The 18,803-nt window shown below is 38.6% G+C and overlaps 1 protein-coding gene across 1 annotated transcript; it reads left to right on the forward strand.

Annotated features, from left to right (window-relative positions):
• The first annotated feature begins 3,490 nt into the window (after positions 1–3,490).
• gorab (golgin, rab6-interacting) lies at positions 3,491–10,983 on the forward strand. The gene is made up of 5 exons (XM_026147997.1): positions 3,491–3,673; positions 3,779–4,103; positions 6,495–6,596; positions 6,781–6,921; positions 9,883–10,983. Exons 1-5 carry the CDS (start codon positions 3,619–3,621, stop codon positions 10,283–10,285), a joined length of 1,026 nt encoding a protein of 341 aa, XP_026003782.1. The 5' UTR covers positions 3,491–3,618; the 3' UTR covers positions 10,286–10,983.
• Positions 10,984–18,803: the final 7,820 nt, after the last annotated feature.

Consider the following 18,803-nt stretch of genomic DNA (forward strand, 5'->3'; position numbering starts at 1 on the left):
TACGCTCATCATTCATCCACGAAATTAGATACAATAAAATAGCAAATATAATAAGATAGCAAAAATAAAAGTATAAACATACATAAATACAGTTCTGCTAAAAAAAAAGATATTGCACTTTACAAAAGAAGGATATTACACTTGTTGGTGGGTAGCAGAAGTCGTGGAATGTGGGTGTTATTGAATATTGTGCCATGTTGCAGCTGTGGTGTTTTGTACTAGATATATTGTTACATTTGGCAGCATTGATAAACATTGTACTGAGTATTACACAGGAATATTGCAGACAAGGGGTGGTAAGTGAAACCCAAATAGCTGGGTGAAGTGATGTCTTTTTAAGTAACGGTTTAGTTTACTGCGATCTGGTGACTTACAGAAAGGCAAACTGCATTACAAAAAGTTACAAAATATATTTTGCATAAAATTTTTCCCTATCATTGTTAAATAGATTAACATTATTACTGCATATGTTTAGAGTTGAGCTCATTTACTTGAATATAAAGTTACTTTAATAATATATAGTTGGCGCTAGCGTCCACTCTCCAACATTATCAGACTTTTCCTTGCTGATCTAATAAAGCAGTTGTTAAAAACATCTCCTCTCCCCACTCATGGTGGCCAATGTGGGTAGCAAGAGGACACTCATCTGTTAAGATGCTTAAATACTGAAGCTTGTTTACTTGTTAATGCTAGCTGTGTCTCCATATGAGGCGCAGACCATAGCTGATCTCAGAACAGTAAAAGCTGAGCGAGCAGCAGCTCACATAGCAGACAGGTCTAGCCCGGATCTGGTGTCAAGCTGGCACTGCTGGCTGACTTCTGGCATGGTAACTGCTATGTTATCCAGATATGGGCCAGCCCTGGCGTAGATAGCTCTGTTTTTGTGATGGCATGCCACATCTGGCCTGATTATGGTTTGGTTTATGTGGCCCAGGCTCATAGAAAACAGGTCTGGCCTGGATCTGGCATCAAGCTGGCACTTCTGACTGACTGGTGTCATGGCTGAGTGTATGTCAACAGATGTGGGCCAGGTGTGGCAATGATGGCAATATTTATGTTACTATTTACCTATTTTAGTTAGAAAACCCAAATGCCATTTTGCAGTAATATACTGCTATGGTAGCCAATGTTTCAAACGCAGGTTTGACAGGTTTGACAGGTTTGTGAGTGTACACTCTAGCTCAGGAGGTAGAGCAGGTCACCTACTGATCAGAGGGTTAGTGGTTCAATCCCTGGCTCCTCCACTCTGCCTGAATGTGTATGAATGTAGTTAGGAAGCACTCAGTTTAGAGAAAGTGGGTGAATGTTGTATAGAGTGCTTTGAGTGATCTGCGAGAGTAGAAAAGGGCTGTGTGAGATTCACTGTCTGAGTTTTGTCATCTTACTTTTGCACTATTATGTTCTGGCACATGTTGTTATTACATGGCTTGATTAAGGTACACTTTAGGCTGACATCTGGGGCCAGAGCTGAAACTGTTCTGCCAGCACAGGGCCAGCAGTGTGTCTGAAACTGGCCCATGGCTGCACACAACTTACTCATAGCCCACATATTGCAAAGAATGACGGCCCTTTGGTGGCCCAGATCTGGTTTGCCAGAGGTAATCCACACATAGGCCAGCACAGTGTGTCTCCAACTGGCTTTGTGCTGGCCCATGTATGGGCCACCTCTGGCAAACCAGATCTGGGTCACCAAAGGGCCGTCATTCTTTGCGGTATGTAGGCTATGTGTAAGCACATTGTGTGGGCCAGATCCGGGCCATACCAATTTTGCTATGGGGGAGTTTGCCACGCAGTCTGGTTTCCCATCAGATTACTGCCAAAGACCTGGGGTTTATCCACAACCCACATGCACAAAGTACAAGAAAGAATCTCCTGGCCTCTCCGCTAGCCCCCAGTCATTGTGAGCTGTACCTGGCTACACCCTCAGTGACAGAGACATTTTTCTATAAGACTGAATTAAGCACAGCTTTCAGCGACGTGTAAACGATGGATGCACATATTAACTGAGAGGGGATTAGCTTTATTGCAGCGCTGTCTGAGATAAAAGGAGAGAGATCGCTTTACTTCGGAACTGTTTCATTCATGACTATTTTTAGATTTGACGCTTGTCCTGACTGAACCTGGTTTAATTACTGCCACCTTACAGACATGTGGTATGTAGGCCATTAATAGAAAGACTAATATTTAAGATCAAAGTGTTAATTAATGGTAGGACTTCTTTGAGTGTGAGTATGATTGTTTTTTCTCTAATTGTTACATTTTTTCTTGAAGAAATGTATTAAGTCACAACTAGTTACTGTGAGAGGAAAGTTCAAAAGAGTGCTAACTCTTTGTTACCCGGGCTATAGTACCGAAGAAAAACATGGGGTTGTTCTTCTTTTCTTGAATCAGTGATACAAGTAAGATGTCCCAACTTTAGGAAAGCCTTTGTTGTTATTGTTATTTTTCCTTTGTTTATGGAGCAACAAACTCTTTTTGCGGGCTAAATAAAGATCTTCTAATTTAGTGAGATGCCATTTCCTCTCTAACTTACTGTTTGTCTGGTTTAAGGCGCACGTTTGAGAGTCATGCATGGGAGTCAAGTGCTTTTAATTTGAAGCTTTATTTTCAGTGGAGCCACAGTATCGAGGGTCGTATGCAGTGAGGATGTAGCACTACTAATGAGATAACTGACTTCTGTGTCGGCACATGGTATTGAAGAGAGTAACAATGGGGGAATTAAACATCCTTAATATAATCCTTAATATCCTTACATTTAGTTTACTTTCTGAAAGATGCCTACTGTACTGAAATGTATTCCCCACTGCTGTGTGAATTTTAAAATGTTATTAAGAGAGTATAGCCCTGTAGCCTTGTTCATCTTGCTGACGCAAACTCTGTTTTTGAATTAATAAATGCATGTCATGGCTGTAGATACTTCAATGAAAGTGTTCCTCATTTGGTGAGATATTTTCAGGAGAGTTTTTTCCCCAGAGAAGAGAAAGGGAACCTTAATCATCCACTTCAGTTGCCTTCCATAGTATTCCCATTCATTGAACTTGCAAGTGCATTCTTTAATTTTAGGAAGTAATCAAATTGTTGTATAAAGTCCTACAAGTTTCCACTAGCTCTCAGTTTTCTTTTGTTTTGTTTTGTGATAAATAATGCATCCTAGGACGTGTGTGTGTGTAAAAAATCAATTAATTGATCAACAACACTTAATGACTATCAAGCCACAAGCACAGAGCTCAAGAACATTTTCAGTCTGTTGATCAGGTGTTCAGAACGTTGCCTTTTATCTTTTTTATACAAATGATATTAAGTTGCGAAGATAAATAAAATAACTCGAAGCACATTTTAAGCTCATCAACGTATAATTATCTAAAGAATATACTGATATTATTCTTGTTGATGATCTCAATTAGATTTCAAGTTAGTTCTTTCTTCTTCGTTGTTTTAATGCAGGCGATATGTAGGACTTCAATTTCGTGGGTCTTTTTGGGGTCCTTGACGTGGCATTAATAAACAAAGATGGCGGTGGCGTTTACACCTTCGTTGAACTTTACTCTGAATTAAAAACTTTGTAGTCTTAAGTAATTTGAGTATTTCCTACATGTGTCTCGTTAGGCGAGTTGCAAAATGAGCGGTTGGGCCGGTTTTTCAGACGAGGAGCTGCGCAGGATACAGCAAAAGGGTAAGCTAACCTTTCTTGAGAGTCGGAACACTCAGCACTTCATTCTGATATTTTATTCCTACTTCTTTTTTTTTAGTAGTAACCATGGTCACGTGTACTTTTCAGACTCTACTGTATCTGCACCTCCAGTTCGGGGTCGAAAACCAGCTTCAGGTAACCGGAGTCGGCAGCAGTTGCAGCGAGAAAGAGCCCTGCAGTCAGCAGCCCAGAAAAACGTAGGAGCCGAGTCACTGGTTCTTTCACGCGAACAACAACTCACCAAACCGTCCCCGAGGGAAGAGCCTAAACCCACAGCCCCGGCGACAACACCCACTGTCAAACAAGAGGTGCAGCAGAAGCCCGCTATAATGAAGCACAATGAAAACGACCAACCGACTACAGAAGAAGAAACCCCAGTGGTTAAAGAGCTGGATAAGCAAGAGGTTGAATTGTTAGTATGATTTTGTTCTCACGTGCACTGTAAAGATGACAGGTAAACTGACCAATATTTACATAGTAGGTGTAATACCAGGGTAGCAAACATGCCCAAGTATGTAAACATAATTGTGTGTTTTCATGCACATGCTGGGACATTCTGTGCTCTTCTTTGAGACTGTATCACAGTGAATCAAAATATACAAATAGATCCAAAATTTGTTGGACGAAAACACATTTTTTGCAGTTTTACCACAAAGGATTTTAAAACAATCAAGACGTGATTGAAGCGCAGACTTTCAGCTTTGATTAATAACATTTTTAGAAAAATTTATCATCAACTGTTTAGAAACCATACCCATTTTTATGCATACCCATATGGAAAAGATATATATAAATCTTATAAACTTTGTATCAGTCTTGTGTGAAACTTGTATAAAAAGCATATAAGTGTGAAAACAGATATAAGATCCCTTGAAAAATTATATAATGAAACTTCTATGTTTTGGATACTTACTAAAACAATGTATGAAAGTAATGCGAAAGTGGCCACTTTCATGAGTAAATCACATATAAGTTTTTACTATTTCTTTTCCGTATGGGTAGTCCCCCATATTCAAAAGTTCAAAAGCATTTGGACAAATTTAATTTTAAATATAAGGATAATTTTTAATAATTGGAAACAGTCTTTCTGCATATTTTTATCTGATTGTCTTTCTGATACAAATTCATGCTGATTTTATTTAGCCAAAGAATTAATTTTCAGCAGGCTCTTTCAGATGTTTTTTTGGTAAAGTCTACTCTGGTCTTCTTGTTCTTGAATGTAATTAGTAGTAGTAAACCTTTGCATTTCCCCACATAAAAGTACCTCTTGATTTTAGACGTTGATAATAATACCCACCTCCTTGGGAGTGTTCTTGACTTTGTTAGAAGTATGCAATGCCCCCTTAATAATGTAGTGCTGAATGGGTTATCACGTAACTCCTCCGGCCAGGAAATGTTGACATTGTTGAATGTTGACATTCAATCGTGACATTGATTTGAAATCATATCAACGGACTCTAGTTAATACGTCTTTAAAAATAAAAGTCTAGGAAAGTTTTTCATATATAAAGCTAAAATTTCACAGCAATCATTATATATGTCATTGGGTTTCAGAGACAGTCCTGCAGAAAATGTTCCAAAAAGATTAGTAGCTGAAATTATCCTTCTGTTAAATCCATTAAAATAAATTGAAGATCTGCGCTTTGGTCACATGCAGATTGTTTGATCCAAAATCCACTGTGGTGTTGTACAAAGAGAAAACTGATTTTTTTTTTTTTTTTAAAAATCTCACTTTGTCCAATAAATTATGGACCTAACTGTAATTCTGTATATTTGGTTTCTAGCAGTGATTTGTATCATTAATGTGTGTTGTGGTTTTGCGTGTATCTGCAGTCTATCTGGGTGAGAAACAAAACTTTAACTTACCACAGTAGATGGCTCCTCTCTGCCCCAACTTTGCGGCTGGATAATTAGCACTCATCAGTGCTGTATCAATGTTTAGTTAATGTTCTAGTCAAACATAAAAGTGATGGTTGTGGAAAATAAACGCCTGTGCTTCTGTATAGACAAATCATTGGAAATTATTGATTTCCATGCTTCCAGGACACAGGACTTGTCAGGGTATCCTGTCATTGTAACAGTGGCTGTGGATCCTTTGGTTCCTGTGGGTTTCCAAAATATGGCCTCTATGGAACAGACTTGTTTCAGATTTGGAACAGATTTAGATGTGTGTAGTTTGGGAGACCTGTAAAAACTCTGGGTTCTTTGTCCTGCTCCTTTAACGCTTCCTGAGGAGTGTTTTTTGCACTGCAAGTGTTGAACTTTCTTGCAGAAGCAGGACGATTTTGCTAGGGACTGTTGTTCTCGTGGAGGGTGTGGAGCCTTGGTTGGTGGGTGATGTGGATCAAAGTGATATCCACAAGAATGATGCATGATTCTTTTGGTTATCTTTGGCTGTCAAAGCAAGCATATTATATGATGCATGTGATTTGAGTGATGTATAAATGACAGTACTGTCGGTCTTGTACACATGTGGCTCACATTTCATTAAATTCATGCATACTACCTCAGCACTGTCCACATCTTACTCAGTTTCTCTCTTGGATGAATAAGGTTTCTCTGATTCAGATTCTGATCTGCACCAGATACTTGGAAAAAACGGAATCAGAATATCAACACACAATGATCAAAATCTTAATAATAATAATTTGCCAAACCCATACCATAGGGTGCTGTTGTGTTTGTAAATTAGAACGATTTTGAAAGACACTGCTCCTTTCATAATCCTGATGTTTTTTGTTTGGTCTTTCTGAGATGAAATTGCAAATGCATTTGTTTAAATTCTCATTTTGTGTGATGGCAGACGGGAAAAGACGCGTCTGGAGCAACTTCAGCAAGAGCAAAAAATCATCGAAGAGAGGAACAAACGCAAGAAAGCTCTGCTGGCAAAAACTATCGCTGAGAAGTAAGTGTATATATAGTTTCATTCTTTTGATCGTTGTTATGAACACAGAGGCTCAAAAGAGGCCCCCTTTAAATATCACTAGAGTATCAAGTCAACATGATGAATATAAATGTGCCTCAAAACTGCAACGATTAAGGTCAAGGCAAAAAAACAATATGTGTGAATGGTTTATTATTTTCCACAGATCCAAACAGACTCAGGAAGAGACTGTAAAGCTAAAGAGAATCCAGAAAGAGCTGCAAGCCCTCGACGACATGGTGTCTTGTGACATTGGCATCCTGAGAGGAAAGATAGAGCAAGCCAGTTGGGACTACTCAGCTGCAAGGTAGCCTTAACATCAGGAAAAAATATAAAAGAAAGTGTCAGTAAACCCTTTTCCACAGCTGATGTGAATTTGTCACAATATTAAAAGCACAGATGTGTTTTTAATGACTTCATGGCCCACCAGTACACTTATGCCCAATTCACACCTGGTACCTGTGATGCAATCACATTAGTTAGGTCACACCTTAGGCATTAGAATGCATCCACACATGCATGTCAGTTGACCAGTTGAAGTGTCACTCTCCACTAGGGATGAATATTGACAAATTTCCTTGATCCCAATGCAAGTGGCTGAAAATAAACATGGAAATGCCAAAACTGCAGTTCCTCCATTCAGCTGTTTTTGTTCAACTGCTTATCACCTGACAGTAACTCTGCGCTACAGACCATCCAAGAATTTTGTGCTAGTTTTTCCTGAGTGAATTTTTAATGATTTTTATTAGTCTTCTACATCCTGCTGATTAGCAGTACTGTGTATGTGAACCTCTGTAGTGAATCTGCACAGTTTAAAAAGGCAGACTGCTAAATAAACTTGCTAGTGTTATCCCTCGAAGCTTGGTTTAGCAGTCCACCATCTGATCTAAATACAGGCAGTCCTGGCTTTCAGAAAAATCATCATGGAAACAGCCATAATACAAGTGTCGATGATTCAAAATGCAGAGTCTGAATCGGTGGGTGATGTTACAGTGACTTTGTTTTTCTTTTAGATACAGTATGGATATCAGTGCCATTATAGATTGTGGTTATATTTCAGATTGTTGTAGACCATCAAAGGTTGTTTTTAATGTCAACACTTCATATGGGGCGATCGTGGCTCAAGAGTTGGCAGTTTGTCTTGTAATCGGAAGGTTGCAGGTTCGAGCCCCGGCTCAGACAGTCTCGGTCGTTGTGTCCTTGGGCAAGACACTTTACCCATTGCCTACTGGTGGTGGTCAGAGGGCCCGGTGGCGCCAGTGTCTGGCAGCCTCGCCTCTGTCAGTGCGCCCCAGGGTGGCTGTGGCTACAATGTAGCTTGCCATCACCAGTGTGTGAATGGGTGAATGACTGGTTGTGTAAAGCGCTTTGGGGTCCTTAGGGACTAGTAAAGCGCTATATAAATATAGGCCATTTACCATTTCATTTATTCTTTGCCCTGAGTCAGATCTATATATGACACAGTGATGAGAGTGGAGATAAATGCTGTGTGAAACAGCCATTGGAGCCTTAGCGTCACGTTGATGTTCTTCCTGGAGCCTCTCCGAAAACAGTTTCTGCTGTCATTCAATTTGTTGAACAGTAACTCCTAAGGGGTGTGTTGCTTTTTATTGCTTTTATTTTCAAAAGTATAAATTCTTGCTAGTACAGGCTGTGCTTTGAAACCATAGAAACACTGCCCCCTACAGTACTTGTGTAACCTTTCACAATATATGCACCATGCAGAGGACAGAACAGCTAAAATCATGAGTCATTTATCATGAAATACAGGAAGTTAAACCTGTATCTTGTATTATGGTGTTTTACTTTCCCAGTGTAAACAGTCTTCTGTCCTGTGATATGGTAACTCTGTATTTGACCTAGTTCATGAAGCTGCAGCCTGTCATGTAGTGACATTAGCCCTGTATCATTACAGGTGTTTGTATAATGAAAAGACAAACCCGACCTTCACACACTCGGTACACTGGATTCTGTTATGATTATGCTGATTTAGTCAGTTGTTAAGATGTTGCTGAGATGCAACATAATAGCTAGAGGTGAAATTTGATTTTTGGAAATGTTTGCCATCATCTGGTTTGTTACCACAGTGTTTCCAAACACCATGTGGTCTTCTGTCCTTTGCAATTAAAACAATATTTCTGCATTCAGACATTCTGAGAGAATAAGCATCTGCTCTCAGCGGGTTACGAGACACTGCCAGTACAGTCGGTTTTAGTTCAGTCACCAACTCTGCATGTCATTTTTTTGCATTCATTGAAGTGCACGGTGTTCCAGACATAATAAGCACCAAATGAAAGAAAATTTAAAAAAAAAACCTAAAGTATATGCAAGCACTGCTGAACTGACCTTTTTGTTAGTTGCCGAATAAGTAAAGTGTGTGTGTGTGTGTGTAGTTTCTAAACATTAATTTTAACAAACTTCATCATCAAACAAATCATCATCTTTTCACCGTCCATGAACTCTGGTCTCCAGTATTTGTCAGTCCCAGTATCAATGATTGCATTCTGTGAAGACATGCCCTCACTGTGCCTCCGACTGACTAGCGTGTATTGGTACAGTTAGATGGTTAGGATAAGGCAGAATGGAAGACGGTCTTCACGAAATGTGAGAGAGGAAAATAACTAATGCTGTGTGCTGTGACACAGAGAGCAGAGAACGTAAGCTCTGTTCCCAAAATGGAGCAAAATGGAGAAACTTAAGCAGGCTTTTGATATTTACTCACTAAATGTAGAGTTCAGTAAGAATTGAAGTTATTAGTTACTGCGTTAACTTTATTTACTTTAGTCCATTATTTAATGTCACTATTAACAATAGAAACTGTTTTAGATGAATTGTTAAGAAATTACTACTTTTACTACTATATACAAGTCTTTGACTTCCTGGAACCAGAATGTGTTTATTTGTTGAATCATTATTAATTTAAGTTTGAGTTTTGTTTATTCTTATATAAATTCTCAGGATTGTTTTTCTTGAAAAATGTTGTGAACTCCATTTGTGTTCCTAAGTGGTTAAGGTTTGACAAAAAGCAGAAATAACAAATGAGCACATTTCCTAACACATTGGTCATATGACCAAGGATATTTGGTCATAGCACTTATGAAATATAAATGAACATACTTGGATCTTTTTCAGCACATATTCTAAATAAAATAAAACAGTTACTTATTCGTGAGGGAAATTGAGCTCAAAAACAGCATGTCATTTCTGAGTGTACTGTTTTGATCCTCTTCATGTTTCTTAGTCATTTTCTTCTCTTATTTCTCCACAGAAAGCGTTATGAGAGGGCAGAAGCTGAATACGTGATAGCCAAGCTGGACCTTCACAAGAAAACTGAGGTGAAGGAACAGCTGACGGAGCATCTCTGTGCCATCATCCAGCAAAATGAGCTGCGCAAAGCCCACAAGCTGGAGGAACTGATGCAGCAGCTACAGCTTCAGGCTTCTGAAGAGGAGCTGGAGAGGCAAAAGGAAGAGGAGAGGAGAAACTTAGAGGTGCAGAAAGACGTGGAAAAGGAAAATGGCTCTGTGGAGAGTCAGGAGGTAAAGGTGGAATCAACTAAAAATTGTGGACCTAAAGAGAAAGAGACTGTGAAGGAAGAGACTGGAGATTCTGAGCAAGACTGTAAAACACTAGAAAACTGTCTTCAGAGTAAATCTGTGGCTGTGTCGTGAGGCAATCTTAATCTGTTATGTGCTCTATAAATATCTGTTATATACTGATGGGTGACAAATTGTACAAAGATGTTGTATCAAGTGTCTGTATCAAGGTGTTGACCATCACATGTGGGCAGAACAGCTGATGAGATTGTGGCGATCACTGCCACACCTCAGTCTAAAATGTAATGACTGTTGAGGCCAGAGCACACGAGTCACGTCATTGTTATCATCTAGTTAAACATGGCATTTGCATCAAATAACTTTGTACTGTAACTATGACAGAAAATTATTCCCCACAGCAGAGTATGCCTGTTTAAAATCAATACTTATTTTATTTTTTTAAATTACAACTTTACACTGACAAGACAGACGGATCACTAGCAAAGCATCGTTTCCAGATCGACGAAGGGGAGGGAGAAAAAAGACACGATACAAAGCGAAAAACACTTACAACATGATTCTCCAGCTGATAAGTTTCCCATGTTGGCATCCTTGACAGCCTTGGTTAATACAGAAGAAGCATCGTTATGTTTTGGGTTGTATTTTTGTTTTAAAAAGTCGCAGCTCATAGAAAGCTGTATGTTACTAACACGATTGGTTAGTCTGAAAAACTCATGTAGCGAAAGCTCACAGAGAACATCTGGTCTGATTTCTGGTGTTATGTGTTTCACACATTTTTTTTTATTATTATTATTATTTGTGAGGCTGCTTCTATTTAATTGTTTAAACATTGAGAACTTTACCTCCTTTTGTTAAATAAAGAGTTTGTAGAATATTAATATATCGGGCTTGAGAAACACGAGTACTGTATCCCCGCTGGCTTTGAGTGAAATATTTAAAGCAATAGACTGGCCAGAGTCGTGTTCAGTTGCTGGGTAAATCGAAGGGTATCTTGTAGCTGTTATCTTCAGGTGTGCACTTTTATGTTTGTGTGTGCTTAAAAAGCAAAGTCCTCTTCTTCCAAACATGGTTTCCCATCACATCTCTGAGCATGGGTCGAATTCAGAAGATGAGTGTTTTTGATTGTTGTGTCTTTGTTGTAAAAGTGGAAGGACTGGTTGTGTTTACTTTGCAGAAAGCCGGCGTTTCATGCATATGGAGTGAGGCATTAATCATTAATCCCTTTCTGTTCTGAATACAAACTGTCGTGACTTATGTGTTGTAGATGACGCTATTTGCTGGTGCTGGGCTTGTATTTCACAAAGCTAGAACTCTTGTCAGTTCAGCTAAGGAGCAGTGGGCTTGCACGGTAAGGTGATATCTGTTAATGTATGCTCTCAGCTGCATGTGTTTCTGCATACTCCAAGCTTATCTTTTCTCTTAGCGTACATTTTTGACAGCGTGTCAGAAAATGTATAAGAATCTAATGTAAATGTAAATCTATGTAAGTGAAAATGACCAAAGTCTGATTCATTTGTGTGTTCAGAAAATACATAAAGGCTATTTAAATGGGGTAAAAAAATATTTTAAAACATCATATTTTAGAGATGTACAAAAGGGTAATATTTTACTAAAATAAACTTTTTTAAATTGAAAATATCCATTTGTATTTTCTTTGCGTTCATCTTTTTTGGTAGAAGGTTATCTACAGAACTGAAGCTTGCTGTGTGGGAAGGAATTTACAATGTGACCACTTTGGGTCTCCAATCACTTTCTCAAAGTTTTTCAAAGTGCAGTGTTTTTGTATACTGCTTTGAGATTTTACAGCTCCCCGGTCACATCTGGCTGTCTGAAGGGGAGACCGTAAAAGCAGCTTTTTAATTAGTCGGAAGGTTTAAGTTCACAGAAGGAGAGTGACCACCGTCCGTCTGTCCCTGTAGAACCTCTAGGATTCTGTTCCCAATTACCCAAATGAACTAAAACAGATTATTATGTCATTTTTTTTGAGCATCCATTTAAAAATAAAATGTAATCTAGTGTACTCTCATATAGGCTATATAACTCGGCTATTTTGAATTGTGCATTTCAGGAGTATTGTAATTTTATGCAGCTTCATACCTCTATACTGATCTTTATACTATATTTAGGAGGAAAATATTGTCATTTTTAATCCACATAAATGACTCCCCTGATTCACACTATGTACACATAAAAATGTCTGTCATGTCACTTTGGTCTGCAGTAGAATCTTGAATATCCTTAAAGTAGTGTTTTCAAAGTTAATCGCTAAGATAAATGCCGTTTTCAAATATGTCCTAAGTCACAGCTCTTTATCTGTAAAACATTCTGAACTGACTCTTACAGACTTTAGAAATGTAGCTCAACTTGGACCGGCTGCATCATTAAATGCTGCTTCCATCTATGAGTAGCTGTGGCAACATGAGAGGGTTGGTTAGTCTGAAACGCTGTCACATACCAAAAGCTTGCAAAAAAACATCCGGTCTGATTTGTAGTTTGTGTAGTCACTCAGTCAGATCGTTTGATCTTTCCAGGGTGAGTATTTCACACAAGTAAAAATGACATAAATAACCAGAATATACAGTAACTTTAGCAGCATGAATGCAACCATTTGGCATGCAATGCACAAGTCAGATTTAGATGACTTTATAATATCCACTTGCTCTGTGTACTGAAGGAATCACAGCACAAATATGACCCTAGTTTAGTCACACACAGAAACATGACAATCTGAGCACACCTGACACAAACACGGTCCCTGTAGAATCTCATGACTGTTTTTAATTCCTGCCCTTCCATCTTTTAACTAATATTCAATAAGTTTTGCACTAGAAAGCAACTATTTGATTAAAAAAAATATGTATGTTAACACGGCAAAAATACTTTTGTTTTCAGCTATTTTATTTTATTCTGCGGCTGCTTTTATTAACGTTTCTTCTATTTTTATTGACAATATTAGACTTTACATTCTCCCATATGCTCAAAAATAAGATTGTTTATTCTGCATTCGATTCATCACTGCTGCAGTTTTAGTCTAAAATTGTTGCAGTCCTTCCAGATAACTCCGAAGGGGACTCCCTGTGAAAGGAAATGTGTTCTAAATTATGACAAAGAAAAATGAGAAGATACAGGCAGCGCAGATTAAGGCATCCAACGGGGCTTCAATCTACAGCAATCGCTTGTACATTGAAATGTATGTGTGTGAGAGAGTGTGTGTGTTGGGTCCTGAGTCGGACTTCAGAGAGCAGAGGGTTTATAAAGTAAAGTGTGATTTATGTGGCGCTGCCGTCCCTCGACAGGTCGAGAAAGACCCTGAAACCCGAGAAGTCCGGCAGCCACAGAGAAACGGGGGGGGGGGGGGAAATCAAGTTTTCTTAAAAATATCAGCCATCTGGACGAGCCGGACTTCACCTCCACGCAGAGTGAACTCTGAACTCAACCTCAGTACCACGGCACAAGATAAGCATGTGTGCCATCAACGTTTTTGAGCGGAAACGGTGTTCTATACGGGATCTCCTCCTTATTCTGTTAACGGTCTGCTCTGGAAATTAAGAAACTAACCAGTAAATGAAACAAATGTCACTTCTGTTTCTGATTGAATTTTAAATACTTGAGCCGAATTAATGCTCAGGATCCCGCCAGTAGATTCAATCTTTGTAAATGTGAACTATAGAGTTGAAATCGTGCCGTGCCTGTTTCAGCTACACTTTCAAAGAAATCTTTCGACAAGGCTGTTTTACTTTAAAAGGAAAAGAAATTTATTTCAGGGGAGAAAGAAATAAAAATAAACTCATTTATTAAAACAAACAGTCATATGCATTTATATATCAAATGAAATTAGTCACCCTAACTTTAAACAAAGACGAATTAAATCTTAAACACATAAATATCGGACCCAAGACTTTATGAGGAGAAGTAGTTATTTATTTACACAGTATGTCTTATGATGATGAGTTCTAAAGAGTCCCTGGTTGCAGGCTGTTCCGAGCGGTTTCTGGGGCTTTGTAATAATGAGAATCAGCGCGGCCGAATTAATCTCACACGGCCACTTGTTCTGTAAACTCTCCGTGTTGTTTTAATCAGGAGCAGATTTGCTTTTTTATGTCGGAACACCACAGACCGTTTACAGTTACAACAGTGCTGCATGTGAGCCGCCTGCAACAATGGAGAGAGCAGCGGAACAAAACCAGTCATAAAATATAAAGAGGGGACACATACATGAAGTACATTTACTCGCAATTACGCGCAATTACTGTTACACCGCGTTTATCTGACAGCTGGAGTTACTTTGCACATTCTAAATGGAGATAAATTGTATATGCCTGTTTGTGCGCGAACGTCTTTTATCGCCATCAAAGTTTGGAATATTCTATATTTTCATACAAAGCTCGCGGTTTTTGCCGTCTGTTCCTCACTAGGCACTTTATGTTGTATAGTTGTGTGTGTGTGTTTTTTTTTTAATTTAAACACATTGCTTATTTAAGCAATATTATCCATTCGTGATCTCATAATAGGAAAATCAGCATTACGACATATAAACGCATAAATGAACAGAATGCGTGAAGTTCAGCCTAGTAGGCCTAAATGTTATGTTTTGAAATGCAATATCAGAAGTACACGAGCAAATAACACATTTTCCTTATTTTCTGTGCGCTTAAGACGATAACAAGGTCAAATGATTTGCACAGTTCTGGGGTCTTTGGTTATTGATCTATCGCCATTCCTACTTAAACCCCGATAGCTGTCTCTGAAAACTGTAATCAGTTTAGAATCTGTGTGGGAGAGCCGCAGCGGTCGGTATGCGAGGAGAAATCCCGGCGCAGCCGCTGCAATCAGGCGGCGTGCAGGGGGTGGGCGTGTGTGCAACATATGGTTCCCTGCACAGGATGTAAAGAGTCAACAAGGAGGCCATTTACTCCCAATTAGGGAAATAAAACAGGACAGGGGCCAAAACGCTACTCCAATCAGCACCAGGGGTCACTGGACAGCGGCGGCGGCGGGCCGGGCCCCTCATCATCATCATCATCCTCAGCCCGGGGCCAAGGCTACACAGAGGGACTGAGCTAATGCACAATGAGCAGACAAAGAAAACACATTACGACCAAGAGGGAGGTTTTGGTTTAAATCTGTATATTTTGACTGGCAAGTAGTGGAAGAAGTGCAATGACAGAATACAGTATTAATATTATTACTGCGCATTCTAAGTACATGTTGCAGAATTCACACAGTGCACGAGTCATTTGATTTGACTAGCTGTAACTGCTACATTTGCATTTAAATTGTTTCTGTGCACATAAAGAGAAAACATTTGTGGAATGACACACTTATGAGACTGTCCGTTTTTGTATAAGGTGCAACATTTTCCATGTTTGATCTTCGAGTAATCCAAAAGTAGTCAGATGATCTTTTTTGGTTGCTTATTTTAAAAACATTTCTACACTGTAAGTGACATGATGCACTGTTTTCTCCAAGTTCAATAACAATCTAATGAACTAAACAAAAGCAGCAAAGTTCAGTTTGGAGATATGACTTTAAATATACCGGTAAATGGAAAATATCACAAAACCTGAAAAATAAATCCAATACACAACCAAACTAACATCAGCATATAAGTCACTGTATTTTTCTATGCCTATGTATTTACAATGCATATGCATTGTAAATATTTAGGTCGTGTCATCTGTGAATTCTGAAAATTTATTTAATGGAATCCATCAATGTACAGCTTGCGGCTCAATTCGAACTATTATAGAAGTATAATTTCTTTTTGACATTAATTTTGGATTGTGAAAGTGGTTGTTTTAACATTACATATTAAAAAGTTCATCAACCAGAATCTGTCAAATTTGTTCTACAGTCTGTATTTTCTTCTGTGTGGATGGAAGCCTTGTAGAGTGCAGATGCAGGCTGAAAACTAACAAGTCAAACAAAAAATATAATAGAATAGTTCAAGGGAAAGAACATGTTTAGACATGCTTCATAAAGACTTTTTTTACTTTCCCTCCACCAACTGCAAAACAGTGCACACTCTAATTATCCCTCTACACACTTTCAGTTCTGACATAAAATAGAGAGTAAAGTTTCAGGAGTCTGTGATCAGGTTGCACTCAAAAATCACCAAAACCCGTTTTGTGAAACTTTGCATTAATTTATGACCATTCCTATTTTTGGCTTGTGCACAGCCCTAAGATTTGTGAGATGCACTTTACTGAAGTTAAATCTGAGCCCAGAAGTTGCCTGTCAAACTCAAACAGATGATGTAACACATCATGTAAAAAAGCACACACACACACACAAAACCACTTGAAGCTTGTAATCAACAGTTGGTTGTGATTTGGGGAATAAAGAAAGTCACATTAATGTAGAATAAATACAAAAAAGTATTGCAACAACAACACTGAAATGGATAGCATACATTTTTTGTATTCATATGGTAATGTTAAACTTGGTTAGGCATGTTTTTTTTTAAAAACAGTCTCATTAAAGCAGTGCTTATGTTACTGGTATGACGTGATCACAACACTTGGACTGTTCTACATCTTGGAATTCATTTATGACTGAATATTTCTGACTTTGATGGCCTATGTTCCTGTTTTGGGCTGCTCTGTCAGTCTGTCAGCTATGTTAGAATGCACAGACTGATACAATGATATTTATTGGAAACATTAAATACGTGCAAGCTATTGAATGAAGCTGAAATAAGTGGAATACTCATTTTTTTATTTCAACCATGTTATCATTTGTCTCTGAAGTGCTTTAAATGTGTTTGAGGCTTGGTGTTTTTAGATTATGTTCCATTCATAAATTAAACCCATATATTGTAACAGCAAAATAATGTGCACAAATAAATCATTTGCAAAGTACTTTTGTGCTAACCCTGATACTGATTTCTAAACCATTTCAGCCACGTGCACAGATTTTTCCTGCTAACATCACTTCTGCAGGATGGCATATTCGTCTCAGAGATGTTTGGACATTTCGATTTGCCACAGACAAACTGTAGCAGCCAGGGCAAACAAGTCACTTTCACATTGAGCTCAGAACAAAGAATAGGGGCCCTGAATGAGAACACTGAGCTTGAGTCATGGGGAGGCCTTTTCCCCCCATTTTTCATTCTTTCTTTTTTTTTTTTCTTCTTCTTCTTTTTTTCCCTTAGCTGGCACCAGAATCGACTTGTAGCCATGAAAAGCGAATCTGGGGGAAAGCTAATGATGAAAAAGTCTACTCTATCCCTGTGCCTTCATTAAATACATGGAAAGAGCGAGCGAGGCACATCTGGATTCAATCGGTGGCCCTTTGATGGCATCAAGTGTTCTTTTCCCAGATCAGGGGCTGGAAGCTACAGGACGTCTATGGCACCTCAGAGCCTAGAGTCAACTCTTGCCATCTGAATACATGACCCCACTGCCATAACTGGGTGGCTGTGGTTCGTGAGGTAGCGCAGGTTATCTACGAATCGGAAGCTAAGCGGTTCAATTCCCCCCCCCTCACACACACACACACACACTCTTTTAGTCTGAAGCTTCCTTGGACAAGAGTTGCAAAGAAACACTTGTATATATAAAAGTGTTTTTAATGCTGAGTTAGTAGAAAAATTAAGTACCATTTCATTTACAACAACATTAGCTCCTTCCATTTCATCCCTCAACCTCCCTCAGTCAGCTAACCTCTAGCTTGTGTATGAGACAGGAGTCAATAACCAAAGCATTTCATGCTTTTCTAGATTTCACTCCACTATATTTTATCTAGCAAAGAAAGAAAGAAAGAAAGAAAGAAAGAAAGAAAGAAAGAAAGAAAGAAAGAAAGAAAGAAAGAAAGAAAGAAAGAAAGAAAGAAAGAAAGAAAGAAAGAAAGAAAGAAAGAAAGAAAGAAAGAAAGAAAGAAAGAAAGAAAAAAAACTGGCAAATGTGCTGGTAATCCCCTACCATTCTAGTACCAGTATAAATGATTCTTACTGCTTTTTTTCATACTCAGGCTGTTTCATCCTTAGCTGATTTGAAACATGGAAATCCCCCCCAGATCTCCAGTTTGAGGAAATTCAATAAATTCACATTGTATTTCTTTCTTTTTTGTTTGTGTGTTTGTTTGTGGCCTAGCTATGCTCCTGTTTTTTCTCCGTCTGTCTCTTATTTCATCTCACTTCTCTAAAAAAAGGGAGTTTTTCCTTCTGACCGTTGCCAGGTTCTTCCTCACGGGGGATCATTTAGACTCACGCTTTGATACTTGTATGGTCTTTACCTTTTCATATAACACGCCTCGATATGTCTTTTGGTCTGTATCCAGAATTTCTGACTTTAATTTTCAATGCTTTGAAAAGATTACAGCTGATAATCAGAATTTTTGCCTTGTATTACATATCAAAATTTTTCTGGCACCAGTGAAACTGAAACTGTTTAAGGCCATCAGTTCAGCATTCAGCTATGGACTGGAAGGGGAATTTGTAAAAGTACCTGAAAATCCTAGTCTGGTGTAATATTTTAATGGTGTGATGACAGAGGTAAAACTATCATGAAGCTATCAGGGGAGGGCTGTCAGGCTCTGGTTGGCTGGTAAATTAATATATTAGATCCTGGACAATATTTGTGAACAGGATGTCATGTAAGACAATTCATCAATGTATTGAATGGGATCTGCA

This window comes from Astatotilapia calliptera, chromosome 17, assembly GCF_900246225.1.
Source record: "Astatotilapia calliptera chromosome 17, fAstCal1.2, whole genome shotgun sequence".
NCBI lineage: Eukaryota > Metazoa > Chordata > Actinopteri > Cichliformes > Cichlidae > Astatotilapia > Astatotilapia calliptera.